The following is a 16,314-nucleotide window of genomic DNA, read 5'->3' as shown; positions in this document are numbered from 1 at the left end:
GCCCTCCTATCTGGAAGAATAAAAAGCCTAGTTTAGAATTACTTCTCTTTGGTGTACTGGTAAAGATAAAGCCTGCTAATGAGAGGTTTGTGCTCCACCAAAATGTTTTCCTTTCGTATTGTGAGGTAATAATGTACTAGTCATGATCCTTGGGCATATGTTAAAAATTGAGATTGTTTTCCTGTCTTCTGAACCCTCTTCCCTCCATGAGCAGGCTACGTGTTTATCGAACTGCTATGGTCAGAAGCTACATGAGCAGGCTACGTGTTTATCGAACTGCTACGGTCAGAAGCTAATAAAAACAATCTGTTTCATGCAATACTAACATTCCTGCAATGATACACGTTTTTGTTTTCTTTTAACCCAAAGTGACCCAGTAGGGGTAAATGTGCAAATATGACTTTATTTTTTGGCTAAACCTTCTCTTTCCCACAATGCATTCTTTGTTCTCAGTTGATGAGATTATAATGTCCTACCTACTCATGTAGGATCTTGTTTCCATTTCAGAGTTACTACTTACTTTCCAGAATTTCTGGAAAAGTCTGTAACTTATGACAGGTGACACTGGTTTGTTTTGTCATTACTTTCAACACCCTATTAAAAAACAAACAAAAAAAAAAATAAAATAACTTCTCCAGCTACAAAATGATGCTTAATTTAGATTTTTGTTGAGCTTAAGATCATCTGCAAGAAACACAGAACATTAAGGCTGTGAACTTAATTGACACTCCATCAGACACAGACATCCTCCAGAGAGGTCTCATAGAAATGGATAACTGGTGCCAGAGCCATGGCCTTAAGCTAAATGCCAAAAAATGTATAGTCATACCCTTTGGTAAAAATAAGGTAACCCCTAATTACCACATAGGTGGTAATCCATTAAACACGGAAGAAGTTATCAGGGACCTGGGGACCCAAGTTGACAGTAACCTCTCTTTTGACACTCACATTGCCAAAGTGGTTAGGAAGACCTTCTACATTGCCCACCTGATCATGAAGGGATTCACATCCAGATCAGGAGAGGTCATTGTACCTCTGTACTCTTCACTTATCAGACCAATGATTGAGTACAACGCCCCATTCAGAATGTTCCTTACCCGACACCTGCAGCAGTTGGAAAGACCCCAAAAGTTCCTCACCAAAAGGATAAAGGGGCTCAAACATATGTCATACGATGCCCGACTGAAGAAACTCCAGCTCTATTCAGTCGCATACCGTCTGTTCAGAGGTGATCTGTGCCTGACATACAAGGCCATGTCCAACCCGGAATTAATGGACATGCTCCACCTCAAAAAATCCAAATCCACCAGAGCCACGAGAGCAAGAGACTTAAACCTCAACACGGATATAAATAGGACGTGCTGGAGGGACAGATTCATCTCCCAGAGACTCCCTACACTATGGAACAGAATCCCAGTCCATGTGAGGCAGAGCCCCTCACTGACTCTGTTCAAGAGAAATCTTGACGAGTGGATGGGAGATCGTAGGTTTACCCCGGGAATCATCTCTGTGTCACTGCTGGACAGAGGCACAGCAAACTAATGGGTATAGTATTCTCATCCTAAGGGGTGGTGAAAGCCACACACACTCTGGCTAGGCTTATAAATGCCCTAGGGCAGATAGCCTAGTATGAACCTATGAACTGTTAAGCTGCTCCCTTTTGATTAGGGTTTGAGTCTCTTGGACTCCATTTGCATGTTGTGTTGTGTGACTCAACAGTTCAGTTAACCCAACACTGCTTCTTGAGTTGAGTTCTGAGAAAGGGTCCATGTTGAGCAAGGCTTTACGTCTGTTAACAAATACAAAATAAACATGCCCTTCATTTTTTATCCTATTTTACATTCTGTTAGCAGTATCAGGGTTCTTGTCATTTAAACTTCGTCTGAGTTCTGAGACAACACACCATGAAATAGCTATGAATTCCGAAAGGCTTAGTAAATTTATGGCCTCAGAGGGAGGGGGAGAAAGCAGTATATAACGGTACAGAGTAAAAGTGCTGTGAATTCCCAGAGATCCGGTACATCTGTGACCCCCAAACAGCTGCATATGGCAGTGCACAGTAACTGATATAATTCCCCATAGACTGAATAGGTTTATGACCCCGGTGAGATGGAAATAATGAAGTGCTAAAAGCACTGCATTGAGTAGGCTTTTCCTGAGCAAACAATAAATAAATAACATTTAATGAATAATATTTTATCCAAACCCGTTATGTCTGCTGAAGAAGTTTCCTAGGTTAGAAGTGAAGCAGGTGGGGAAAGCCGCTAAGCCATGCTTTATATGTGGCAGTGTTGGAAGCATTTTATAGGGAGAAATATACACTTTGAGATGGGGACATGCTGTATTTTGAGGATATTTGTTGTTTAACTTCTATATATCACAGTATCTTTCCTCTCCAGAAAAGTGTGTGTGTGTATATTAAACTTTTTTTTTAAAGATTGCACACACAAATACACAGGTTTTTTATATATACAGAAGTATTTTGCTGAACATGACAATCCAAGGGGGAAAAGCTCAGACCTCATTCTGTGTTTTTGATTGTGCGGATTTATGTTGCATTTTATAATTAAAGTATACTGGGATGGTATAAGTCAGTCTGATTTCCTCAGGAAAACGATAACCCTTGTATCGTAAAAAATTGCTATTGCAGTGTTATCTCATTCTAAAGACCAGCTGATTCAACATGTGGCATGTGCTGTCCTCTTAAACGGAAAGTGCTTTATCTGCAGCCACTCAGCAGTTTGCATTAATGCTGCAAAAAAGGATTGAGCTGATTTCTGTTAGCAACATGAAAAGAAATGAATTACCTTAAAAACAAGGGACGTAATTTGAGAGCCTTTTAGGAAAACGTCCCTCCTTTACTGCATGCTGGTCTGCTGTGTTCTGAAAACTAAACTGCATTTACAGTAACCAGAAGGTACATTTTAAACTCTTTTCTTTTAAACCAGGATTCACAGAACTATCAGTGAAGAAGCCTGGCATTCATTACAAAAAAAGCTGTACAGAATGAGTTCCTCTCCAGAAGTGAAACTTCGTGTCCTTACCCTGAACTGTTGGTAAGTGCAGCATTTCCTTTTCATGTTTGAAAATACTGCATTAACAGTAGCAGGTAGTGGTGTGTTAAGTTAACTCTGGAAAACTGCAGTTTTGAGGTGAGCAAGTAGATACCTAACATGGTAAAGGAAAGTATTGGGAAAATATTATATGGTTCTTTCAGTGCTGCAGAGATGGATATCGTAAAGGCAGAGTTCTTGTCTAACCCAATTCATTTGTAACTTGGGCAGTGGGTTGGGGAACAGGAAATTAATTCCTGGTTTAGCACCTATGTATCACTAGGGTTGCCACCTTTTCAAATGCCCAAAGTGGGATATTTTTTGTAGAAACTTCAGATTTTGCAGGGCAAAATAAACCCACGGCCAGTACAAAGGACCGAAATTAACTTTTTTGCCAGAATAAAAACTTATTCTTGTAGCATTTGAGTTTATTATTCTGTTTATTGTAATATTTAGGTGTTTTAGGTACAAAATAACTGTTTTATGCAACTATTAAAGAAAATATAGGAAATATTTTTGTCCTAAAATCTCAGGACATTTGCCATTTTTTTCAATTTTTTTTTGCAGGACACAACTGCCCAAAGAGGGACTGTCCCTCGCAAAGTGGGACAGGTGGTAACCCTATGTATCACAGACACGGGCAGCCTATAAATGGTTCGTCTCCCATGCCCCTGCTTGTAAATGTGTCATCTCCTAAGCTCCTGCTTACACTTACAAAGTGTAACAGAACTGGTCAGATTTGGGATGAGTGGCTAGATTTTAAGTCTTCGTGGTCATTTGCCTAGTACATGCCTATGAACCTACAGTCAGTGCTTTTATTTACAGGGTAGTGTTTGGGTCACCAGTTTTTTATTCCTATGCCCTTGTCTGTAGCATTTCAAATGGATAAGTGGGAATTTAGAAACTGTAGACCGTGCTTGGAACTGAAGGTCAGCAGCCCTGACCTTTTATGAATTCCACACCTCGGCAGTGAGAAGTACAGCATTGATGCATTGATACAGAGTAAAAGTAAGTGGCAGAACATACAGCAATGCCCAGGACCCCAGTGATAGCAGCAGCACTTTACGATGTGTGCCCTGCTCGGGGAGTTTTGTACATGCTCATGCCATTAATATTTCACTAAAATGCTCTGTTTTGGCAATACTTTGTTCATCATTTGGTCACTGCTGCAGCATTAGCTATGTGGTTTGTATCCTGCTTAGGATACAACAGCCAACTAGCTTCCAAAGCTTAAGGGCACCTACCATATGCCCAAACCATTATCAGCTTGTGCAGATCTAAAGAAGATGGAGTTTGGGTGTCAAGCTCTTGCTTTCTGCTTTCCTGCCACAGACGTGTGCTCCTCTTGTGGCTTTTCAAAAATCGATGGTTGGCCCTCAGTTCTCCATTGCTGGCCATATAAATTCCCTTTTGGGGAAATAAACTTCCACATTTTATGACAACTTTTTCTGTAAAATGTATTTTAAACGAAGGTGTTTTAATGGACGTCTTTCTTTCTTTTTTTTTTTTTTTTGTCAAGTGTGATTTTGTATTTTTTTGGAAAAGTTGTTAAGTTGTTTTTCTAAGTAAAACTCATGTTGAATTACCTTCGGGCTGGCATAAGTGTTTGATGCTTTTCCCTGGAAAAAAATCTGCTGTTTTAACACTTGCCTGTTTTGCCAGTTACTGCTGTTTGGCTTACTTGGGCATCAGTTTTCTGCTTCACTGTGGGACATCCTACCAGTTACTTCAGGCAACCTTTGTCTCTTCAGCAGGCTGCAAATTTGTCTCAGCTGCAAATGGGTGATTGTGCTGTGACCATTTGTTTCCTCAGACAATTCATCTTTTTTTTTTTTTTCCTTTTGCTCCCTCTGGTGGTCTCCCTGCAGCCCCAATGGATGGAGGTTAGACATGTCCTCTGGCTGTTGGAGTGCGTACCTATGATGTGCAAGGGGGGAACTAGTCTTTGAGGAAAGAGCAGGGGATGCCTCCCTGCCTAGCCAGACTGGGATGCCTGCCCTCTGGAATGACTTGCCTGTCATGAATAGGTCTGCTGCTATAGAAATTCATGTTATAAAGAAGCAGAAATTAAAATTTTTATGATGCATAAAGTTAAACCTTTATCTTCCCCTGCCTGTTACTTTGGACAGGAGTGATTTATTGGGTTTAGTTTGGGCTTTGTTCAGGCTTAGTTCAGACTTTTGACCCTTTTAGTTCTGTTACTGTTTAGAAGAAAAAAACAATTCTTCACTTTGAGGATTTTCAGGTACTATGAAAGGACTTTTTTTTGATAGTCCCTTAGAAGGATTTTTTCTGAAACTATATCCAGAATTAATCAGTTGTTTCATTGGGAACAACATAGTCCACTGTCTTTAACGAAGTATGATTTATAACTATTGTGATTTCTGAACCTATTCCAATTCCTCCTGTTCTTCCAGCATTGGAAGATGTTTTTATTGCAAACTGTAACTTCTCTGATATCCCGCTTGCTGCCTCTAAGAAAGCAGCTAGATTGTATGAAGTTCTTCAGTCTTATAAATTTAGTTTTCCGTTGACAGATTTGACTTAGCAGTCATTTCCTTGAAAATCCTGCTGCTGCCAAACATCTGGTGGGTGCTAATCACTCCCTCTCTGATAAGGATGGGAAATTCTTTGAAAGATTTTGGAGAGTGTGGTGTTCCTACAGCACTTATTTTTGGAATGTTCATTTGTCAAGCTCACATGTTAAAAATGGTTTATAAGCCACGGTGGTACAGCGGTAGCATTGTTGCCTCACAAGCAAGAGGTTCTCCTGTTCGATTCTCGGCCGGAGTGCCTTCTGTGTGGAGTCTGCATGTCCTTCCCCGTGGTCGATTGACCTCCGAAAGACGTACGTGAATGGGCGTGCCTTTGCTGAAGGTTGGGTGTCGGGCTGGCAACTCGGCACCATAAAAATCTACTGCCAATCATTAGCGGACCGGAGTTCCGCTGTGGCGTCCCCTAACCGGGAAAAGCCGAAAAGACCAACAACATGTTAAAAATGGTTTGCTTCTTTTGAGTGTGTGAGAAGCAGTGTATCTTCTCTTATGAGGAAAAATTGTATTTATGATCACGCTGCTTCTGTGTCTCAAGTGACTAAATACTCCTTTGAAGTGTGTTATGGTTCAGATAATGCCCCTTCCAGTGTTGCAGTTACTGCAGCTGTTATGAGTAGTTATGCTTGGTTATGTACCTAAAACTGAAATGTGAATTCTCCCCTCAGACAGAGGGGTTGTGTTTGGACAAGCTGCTGTGGAGGTCCTGAAAATATAAGAGGAAAGTTGATTCTGGGAGTTTCTCAGATTTTTCAGCCTTCTTTCTCTTAAAGTGAGAAGTGTTTTACAGCTAACTCTGGACCAGTTTATAAAAAGCACAATAAGCAGGCAGAGCAAGCAACTGGAAACTTGACTTTGAAAAAAAACGTGGCAAGTAGGCTTAAAAAAAAATAAAGGAGCCCCCTAGGAACAAGAACAGTCCAACAAGGTTGAATGGGTATCTACACCTTGACAAGCCTTGAATTTTCCCCCAAATCTCTCATGATTTCTGTCTTCAGCAGCAGACAGTCTTGGACAAATGAGTTTTAAGAATGATACAGCAAGGATACCGATGGCAGTAAATCCCTCGCTCCTTGTCCGGGTAATCCTCGTTATTTACCAGATCAGACTTCTTTTTTTCCTCTTGGCATAGAGTATCTGCTAACTGGTTGTCAGAAGCTGTCCCATCTTCTTGGAAAGGGAATGTTTTTTTAATTCAAGAATGTTTCTGAAACCAAAGAAAGAGGAACTTCAGAGAGATCAGTTTTAGACGTTTATTTTGTAAAACCAGAATGTGAAATTTCCAGAGTTCAGAATGTTACCCATTTATGACGTGTTACTTCTAATTTCCCCTTTAGATTTTTTGGTCACCCTAGATTTAAAGAATGCTTGTCACATTCCTATGTCAAATGTTAGTTTTCTGTGTCTGGTTCACACTTTCCGTTCTCTTCATTGGGATAATGTCATTAGACCGACCCTTCTTGAATGTAGAGTACCATAGCATTGATCTCCTGAATGTTGAATGCCATAGTATTTGACATTCAATAGGTTGAACCGAGAGAGAGAGAGAAAAAAACAAAAACTGGTTGTTTTTGTGGGACAAGCTTCCCTGAATCCCCCATTTGGGGGATGATGCCCTCCACTATGTTGTTGTTGCAATGGTGCAACAGTTAGCGTTGCTGCCTCACATGTAGTTCTCCAGTTTGATTGTCTGATGGGTGCTTTCTATGTGGAATCTGCATGTCCTCCCTCCATTTGTGTGGGTTTCTTTGGGTGCTCAGGTTTCCTCCCACATTCCAAAGACCTGCATCTGGAGCATTTCTCCCCTGGCCTCCGCTGAAAATGAGCTCTGTCCCAGTCTGACTTTCCTGGTAAACAAATGTTAAATATAAAATAAATAACTATATATGTTGACTCTGAGATCGCACTACAGCAGGGAAAGGGCCAATTCCCCGATCCCTAATGTATCTGAGTTACAGTACAAGGCTCCCTGCTATTCCCTTATGTTACTATTTCTGATGTACAGGGTTCACCATTCTGAAAGTCTGTGTAGGCATCCATTGACCTATTATGAACCCCTCTGCATTACTCTTTGGGTTATCCACTGCTCCAAGTATGTTCACGATAGTCCCAGTGATATCCTATTGCAGACTGTAGAGTTCACATTTCCTTACGTAAACATCTTGCTTATTGTTCTTGATTCTTTGAAAAAAGACTACAGTCTCTCACTTGGGTGCAAAATCTCCCTAGACTGGGGTTTCAGGAGAATATTCAAAAGTACTGTTCGACTCCTTCCCACAGGATTGTTTTCATGGGGTGTCTCCTAGATTCCTCAGTTCAGAGCTTTTATTCTACAGTAATAAGATCTATATCTTGCCCTGTTTCTGAGTTTTTCTTTTCAGACCAAAGCTTCAACAAGGGTATTTCCCAAAATACTTGGTTTCATGGTATCAATGATTCTCATGGTTCCTTTAACAAGATTCCACTTGGGAAAAATTTATTGCTACCTAAAGTAAGAATGATCCCAACATCAGCATCTTCTGACAGTCCAGCTTCCTGTTTTAGAATTTGTAAAACGGAACTCGTTTGGGCAAGAAACTAATTTTATCTGAATTTAGGTCTTCTATTTTCCCTTCCAGGCCTAGTACAGTGTGCAACTACAGATGCTTTAGACTTTGCTTGGGGAGTTGTCTGTGGGAGTAAAAGTGTGAGGTCTAAAGAATAAAAAGGACAAAACCCCAAGACATAAATGTAAAGTACATGTTGGCAGTAATAAATGCCCTCAACTCTCCATCTACAGTCTCCAGGACCACTGCAGATTACAGACAGCACCACAGTATTGTAATATCTTTGCTCTCTGTGCAAGCTGTGCTTGTCTGGGATAGAGTTTTTGGTACCGTCTCACTCTGCAGGCATCTTGCATCTCATCAAAGCAAAGTTTTGTGGCAGTCAAGCTGAGCAGGACCAGAATAAATCCTCATGAATGAAAATTCATGAATGAAAATTTAATCGGGTAGTCATTTTGGAATTGATCCGGTTGTGGTGAGCACCTGAGATCTGTTTGCCTCAATTCAATCAGCTAGCAACATTTTTCTCAAGGACTATATGCAAGAAGGCCTGGAAAACCTATGCCTTTTTTTCCTGTTTCAGTAATGCTCCTCTATGCTTTTTCACTGCTGTCCAGCATCATTCTGAAGATTCAGAAGGACCCCACACAGATCTTTCTGGTGACTGTCTAACTGATCCAGGCAACACTAGTTCTCCCTTTTGGAAGTGGCCAAGGACTATTACCATAATCCTCCTCACAGAATGGAGCAACTGTCACAAGACAAGGAGTGTTTGATATACCCCATCTTGCAACAACTTCAGCTAGCTTCCTAGATAAAAGGATTTTAATACCTTCTAGGCACCTGTTTTCTGAGGATGTGCAACGCATAATAAATAAGGTAAAGAATCCTGTTACAAGGAAATTGTACATTAGCAAACAGAAAATACTTTAGTTGGTGCGAAGACAAAAATCCAGCTTCTATGTGGCCCATCTCATAAGTGAGGGTATCTCATCCAGGGGCAAGGAGGTCACAACATCTCTGCATTATTCCCTTAAGGCCCATTATTAAGTACAACACACCTTTCAGCATGTACCTTGCAAAGTACATGCAGCAGCTGGAGAGACCACAGAGGTTCCTCACCAGGAGAAGTCAGGGCCTCAAACATCTACCAGACACAGATAGGCTAAAAGCCCTATTCCTGTAGTCATTTTCATACAGACTCCTCAGAGGTGACCTCTGTCTGGCATACAAGGTGATCATGGACCCTGTCTTGATGGGACTGCTGCATATACGCAAGTCGAGCTCCAGTCGAGTAACCTCCCACTCGCAGCCTCAACCTGGTCTGTGACATCAACCAGACCTGGTGGGACAGATTTGTGTCCCACAGACTCCCTCATCTATGGAATAGACTCCCTCTCCACATCAAGCAGAGTACCTCTTTACCCCTTTTTAAACGCAACATGGATAACTGGATGGGAAACGAAGTATACCCGTGGGATTCCATCCATGTCCCTGCTAAACAGGGGCATTGAATGCTGATTTGTCTAACCATGGGCTAAACTCTTGGTTAGGCTTATAAGGGCCTCAGGGCCAATAGCCTAGTAACCTCCTATGACCCTTTTAAGGCTAGTATTTCTCTGCTTCTCCAACATTTTCGTGACTTCTTATCCTTTATACCTTGATAGAGGAGTAAGAAAGGCCAGCTTGCTGGACATTTCAGCATGTCTACCCATTTGAATGCATTCCCATGTTAAAATGTTTTAAAAGGGGTATTGCATTCTGTGACTACTGGAAAATGGGTAACTTCACCTTGGGGTCTTAACTCTGTTTTGGAAAAATTAACTCTAGTTTTATCTGAGTTTAGTATGAGCCAGACTGTCCATTTCCCTTTCTTTCCAGAACCTAAAAGCCAGGGAAAATAGATTCTCCATACTCTGTATGTCCACAGACCACTCTGGTTATATTGACAGAACTAAAACTTTTAGAAACTCTGATCAGTTTTTCATTTCTTATTAAAGTAAGAAAAAAAGGACAGCCTATTACCTTTTGTTATACCCACCACAGTAAGGCAATTCCAGGCAGGGTCCATGCTCACCCTTTTAGGGCCTTGACTTTATCTGTAAGTTTTTGGGAAGGGTAGGTTCTAGAAGCATTTTAGAAGCAGCATCTTGGTCCTGTGCACATAGTTTTACAAAGCACTACAAAATCCATTAATTTTCCAGGTCTAGGCATTGAGCAGCTTTGCTGGGGCTATTCTCCAGGGGCTCCTGATCCCCTACCCTTCTACCTCCAGATGTAGTAAGGTAGGATGATCTAGCTATATTGCTAAGGCTACTGCAGTGGTGATCAGTGTGATGAACATAACACAGTTATACAAGTAAACGTAGCACAATAGTAAATGTTTAAAGATCACTGTTGCAGTAGCCTCTTCCTCCCTTCAGTCGCACATTATTTTTGTATGTTGTGTTTCCTGCACAGCACTGATTCTGAATCCCATCTGTAGTGTACAGGTAAACTGGAAGTGGACAGATGTGTTATGCACATAAGTAGTGTGCTGGTAAGCACTGGTATACATGCAGTCAGTACTGTGCAGGTAAGTGGACAGATGTGTTATGCATGTAAGTAGTGGTGTGCAGGTAAGTACTAGTCTTTAAACTATGGTGTGATGCAGTGGGACTACTTTAAGCGCAGAGGTGCATTCTGTCAGTCATTAGGGTGTAGAGGAATGCATTCTGTCAGTCATTAGGGTGTAGAGGAAAAGTCTGACAGTGGATGTGGCAATGAATGTCAAATCACTCATATTCTAGGCTCCTATTTTATTCTGCATCCAAGTTACCTTTTGAGATGAGGATTTGGGAAAACACACATGGAGATGGCAGACTCCAACTATTTAGGCCACTGTCAGTGGTGGGAAGTGAAGAAACTTCTTGCTAGACAGCCTGACTGGTACAAAGGACTTCAGCGTGTGCCCCTTGGGTATGTCACTATTTGGAATGTGTTTTCATTATAATTAAATGAAAAGAGAATTCCCTATGACCAGAGTAATAGGGGTTATATTTGCCTTCCCCAAGCCTAGGTACAGTCTCTGTGGCTTCTGCTTGTCTGGTCTGTTTGTACTTCTCTCAGTTTATAAAATCTGGTTAGCTTCTAGAGACAAAAATTTCAGTCTGTTAAATAATTTGAATAAATACTCTGTATGCCATTCTGTCAGTAATTATGGGCCATTGCCTCCCTCCTTAAGTTTTGGTTTAGCTCCTGGTTGCTGTACTAAGTTGACAGCTATGTGTTTAGGGCAAAGCAAAGTGAGATAGTAACAGTAACTTGATCTACATTGCCGTGACTACTTTTATCACTTTTGGTAATTGACAGATGATCTCCAGAGGTGGCTTTCTGTTTGGGTGGGGGGCAGCTGGTGAATGAAAGCAAAAAATTAGGATGATCACAATAAAGTTGTCATTGCTGTGGCTTGGTTGAGGATAGGGGAACGGAGCTTAGTGTCTGAAAGCTACAGGTTGGTTAGTGGAAATAGTGCAAGCAGCCCACAGCATCATACACTTGTATTATTTTTATATATTTTTTTAATTTTTATGGAAGTTGGTGCGTGTGTGTGTGTGTGTGCGCGCGCGCGTTGGGGGGGTGTTCTATAGTTGAGAAGTAGATTACTTTAGCTATTTTTTCCCTGTACTTACAAGTGAAGTTGATTATTGTGATTCTTTTATTTGGCCACTCTGGGAATACCATGTGTGAGGTGGTTGTCCTTGGTGGCTTTCTGTGTCTGTGGGTTGACAAGAGCTGGTCATGAAAGCAAAGGACATTTACACAAGTTATACAAAATAGTCATTGATATGGCTAATTTGGGGGAGGGAGTGAGAGTATTGATTACTTGGCCTTTGGGTTCACCTAGCATGGCTTTTCTTCCCCATAAATGGTTTAACCCTAGAGAATGGCTGTTGGTGGGTGCAGCCTCTCATAACACCCAGACTTCGTATAATAGTCTCATAATCCTATGAGAGATGGGGTACCAGTTAGAACAACAAGGTATGTAAAGGACTTGTGCCTAAGGACTGCAAGTAACTTAACACTGGGAGAATGTATACGTGTTTAAGAGTGGGAGGTTGAAATTATTGTCCTAATTTTCTTACTTTCTTCACATTTATACATCAGAGGTATACTTAGAAGGTGGATGCTTTTATGAGGAAGGAGGTGAGAAGGCATGCTGCATGTGAAAACACATGGTCATTACATGAAAATTATCGAAAAATATGGAGTGTTAGGGTCTGTCTGTGTCTAATAGCATCAAGTTGAAATGTAGTACTGTGGCTATGTTTTTTTTTTTTTTTTTTTCTCGGTGAGACTTACAGGATGTGGGTGTCAGTTTTTGGGGGCATGTGATGTATGAAAGCAAACCGTACTCACTTGAAATAGACTAATGCTTTGGGGTGGAGTAGTACCTATGAAAAAGCAATATGACCACTACATTTCTGCGTTTCCTTCAAAGTCAGAGGTGTACCTTAGCAGGGGCACATTCTACTGGGACAGTATGCATGTGTTTTATACCAAAGTACCTTATTAGAAGTTTTATAATTTGTTGTGTCTTCACAGAACTGAAATATGGCCTCTTAAACACAGCTAGTGAAGTCCGCATTTCAGTGGGCTTTTGTTGTCATAATATGCTTGGTTTCAACCTCTGATCTGCACAAAAGGCTGAGGGCAAGTGATTTATGAAGAATCATTCTTGATTGATTATGGATATGGTCTGTTAGAGGGGGGAGGGCAGGATCTTCCAGTGCCATATGGCTGTTTATATTCATGTGATTCCTTCAGAGTTAAAGGTAGTTTACCTTCTCAGAAGTTGGGCAGTCTATAGGGACTCTGTTTTTACCAAATACCTTCTTAGAAGTCTTTATTTTGAACTCTTTTTGTTGAACTGTCATATGGCCTTTTACATGTAGCTTGTAACTCCATGTTTTCAGGAGGATTTTGTTATCACTGTCTGCCACTATGCTTGGTGTCCTCTTGGGGGCATTTTTTTTTAAACATCTTGTTCCTTAAGATGTAGGTAAACATACATTAACAGAAAAAATATTTTTTTTCCTTTTACATACAGAGTATCACATTTTTTTTTCTTTACAACTATCATCAGTCCACTGTTACATAATTTCCTCAATGCCTGCCTTTCCTTAAATCTCATTCCTCCTCCTGAACATCATTCTGCATATTTTGTTACCATAATTTCTATTTATTTCTTTGTAATTTGCTCGTTTTTCTGAAGATCCTCTTCCAGTTTTTTTCTCTTGCACAACTCGACCTTAATGATTGTTCAGCGCTGCCTGCTAAATTTGTTAAGGTCAGGTCTAGTGCCAAGCAGTACAATCAGTCAGTATTCACCAGCCAATGACAGCCGCAGAAATAAAATTTCTGGCAGATGTCCCTACTGGTAATGTGTTTCCAATGTCCTCAAATCCACTTAGCTGCTGGAATAACAGGGTGTGTTAGCATCCAGTCTGAAGTAGTTTACTTCATTTGAACGTGGGAAAACTGATCCGTATCAGATCAAAGCCAGCAAAGATTACTAGCATCAGCTCCAAGCTCCAGACTCCTCCCCTTACCCATAATTCACCTCCCTTGCCTTCCATCCCCAAATCTCATTTGTCGCGATTTGTGAAAGCATAGTGTCTCTGAAGCTCCAGTTAGCAGGGTATTTTTCTGGTATTGTAAGTTAATCATTTTTGTTTTACTAGCCATTTTAGCTTAGCGTAGGTACCCTTTGTCCCCTCCCATCGCTTTGGCGTCGTGTGTAGGCTTGTAGTAGTTAGGTAGTGTAGTTTGTCTCTGTGTGCCCCTCACCCCTTCTAGTTAGTTTAGTGTGTGGTGAGTGGGTGTGAGCTGAAGTTTCAAGTAGAAAGTTTTTTTCTTTTCTTTCCCTAGGATGGCTGAAAAGCTTATTTTTAAGCGCTGCACAGTGTGTGTGGCCATAAGCTCTCCCCAGCCGATGGCCACACTCTGTGTGTACTGTGTTTAAGTGTGGCCCCACCTTAAAGTTGACTGTGCCATTTGTGTGGGGTCCAACCCCTGGGTGTTGAAAGGCAGGCCAAGTTGGCCCTTAAGGGGCTTCTTCCTGCCACTTATCCTCCCTCTGCTTCAGTCACGGTGGCTGCTTTTCCCGATGTTCATCGTGCTACACTGCTGCAGTCATTACACTTGGGTTATCCTGCCGTCAGGCGGTCCCGCAGTCGGCCAGAGTTCCAAAGTTTTGGTCCGGCGTCGGTTGCTCTCGCCTCCTCCCTGACGTCAGTGCGACAGGGGTATATAGGATGCAGCCGACGCCATTTTCTTCTGTCTTTCTTGCCACGTGGTGCCCGAAGCAGAAGCAGTTCACAAGTGCCGGTCGGCCGACTCCTGAGAGTTTCATTCCGAATCCAGAACCGAAGTCTTCTAAAAAAGCTAAGTACCCCATTGGGGAAACTTTTTTTTTGCCTCAGACCGATGTCAGTAAAAGTTAATTGTATTTCTTGTGGGAAGCAAATACCTCATAAGGATTTCCACTACTATTGTATTTCATGCCTAGGCCCTGATCACGACGTCACTGGGTTGTCTGTTTTGTGCTAGGTTTAACAAGCGCACTATTAAACGTCGGTTTGATTTTGCCCGACATTATTTTGGTAGAAAATTCAATTACACCATGCTGTCGGAAATTCCGATGACAGCAATGCATAAAAAGCACAAGGACAGGCATCCGAGGCCCAAAACTGACGACGAGGCCTCTTCTAGGCCAGTCGCCGGTTCTCCGGTTTTCAGCGAGGTGCCTACGCAGCCCCTGACGACCGCTACCACAGACTGCCTCCGACTCCCACGTGGAGCTGGCTGGGCCTTCGGATGCACTAGGTCTTCAGCTTACCGATCCTAAACCTACAGAGGGAACCAAAGTAGCTGAGCAATCCACAGCTACAGAGGGTGTTTTCAGACCTACCCAGTTAACCATTAAACACTCTGCTAAGTCTAAGCCCCCCTTAAAAGCAAAGAAACAGACACAACTCTCTCCAGGACAGGCTTCCATGCCTAAGAAACAAATGCTTAGAATGGCCGAGGACCTAATCACCCTGATCAGGGGGTCCCATCCCCCTCCTGATAAAAGGCCCAGACAGGATGCAGACTATGAATCTTCTGACCAGGTGTCCACTTCCTCAGACTCTTCCTCGGACCTAGGATATTCAACCCCTTATGAGGATTCTGATGCTGAGGAATCAATTCCATCAGCCTCTCCGCCTGAGGATTACTCCTTTGGTGAGACCTTACATACCATGAGGGAGCATTTCCATTGGGAAGGCCAGGATTATTCAGAATCCAAGAAAAGACTCAGAGACTTCCTTTTATTGCCTCAACACAGACCCCCATTGCTATCCCACCAGTTTTAGACATTGTGGATGATGTGTACACTGAATCCAGTTTGAACCCTGACTCCTTACCCCCAGCCCCAGTTAAACCGGATAGATATTACAGAGTCCCTGACTCTCTCAAATTTCTGTACAAAAGCCATGTTGCTGACCCTGAAACCATTTCTGAGGGACCCAAAGGGATTAAGGCCTCATCAGCAAAAAAACCCAGTTCCCTCTGACAGATTCCAGAGCATTAGACAGATGGGGAAAGAAGATATATACGTCTATAACTTTAGCAATGAGAGCCTTGAATTGCCAGTTTCACATGCTAAAATATCAGCAATTTTTAATGTCTCAGTTGAAACAAAAGATGCTTCCAGATTCAGATCCTCCTAACTTAAAAGAAATGCAGGATTTATTGCATGCAGCTGAACAAGTGGGAAAACGTACTTTGCAATGTGGGTTTGATTCCTTAGAGGCCTCCTGTAGAGCAGCAGTTACAGGCTCTGTCATTAGAAGGCATGCTTGGTTATGCGACGTTACCAGATCATGTTAAGGTCAAATTATTGGATGCACCTTTGCAGCGGGATGTGCTGTTTGGAGTTAAGGCAGAGGAGGTGTTAAAGAAGATGGAGGATAAGGCAAAATCTATGCAAACGGTGAAAGATTTCTTACAGGTTCAGCCTCCTCGTTTTAGCAGAAATTGGCCAACAAAGAATCGGTCCTTTCCAGTCTCAGATAGACCTCAAAGGGGCAGATACAGACGTCCAAGAGGTAGAGGTCAGACACAGGGCCCTTACAAGCA

General features: G+C 41.9%; 1 protein-coding gene across 2 annotated transcripts in view; it reads left to right on the top strand.

The window, feature by feature from the left end:
* Positions 1–2,780: 2,780 nt before the first annotated feature.
* Positions 2,781–16,314, top strand: part of SMPD2 (sphingomyelin phosphodiesterase 2) — a 423,565-nt gene continuing 410,031 nt past the window's right edge. Inside the window, exon 1 of one of the 2 annotated variants that reach the window (XM_044076594.1) lies at positions 2,781–3,056. In XM_044076594.1, coding sequence (XP_043932529.1) covers positions 3,007–3,056 — 50 coding nt within the window. In that variant the 5' untranslated portion in view covers positions 2,781–3,006. The remainder of the gene's footprint in view (positions 3,057–16,314) is intronic. The other variant, XM_044076593.1, reaches the window with a different exon arrangement.

Source organism: Protopterus annectens, chromosome 7.part0, assembly GCF_019279795.1.
Source record: "Protopterus annectens isolate FY-2018-M chromosome 7.part0, PAN1.0, whole genome shotgun sequence".
Lineage (NCBI taxonomy): Eukaryota > Metazoa > Chordata > Ceratodontiformes > Protopteridae > Protopterus > Protopterus annectens.
This window is presented reverse-complemented; position numbering and strand designations above follow the sequence as displayed.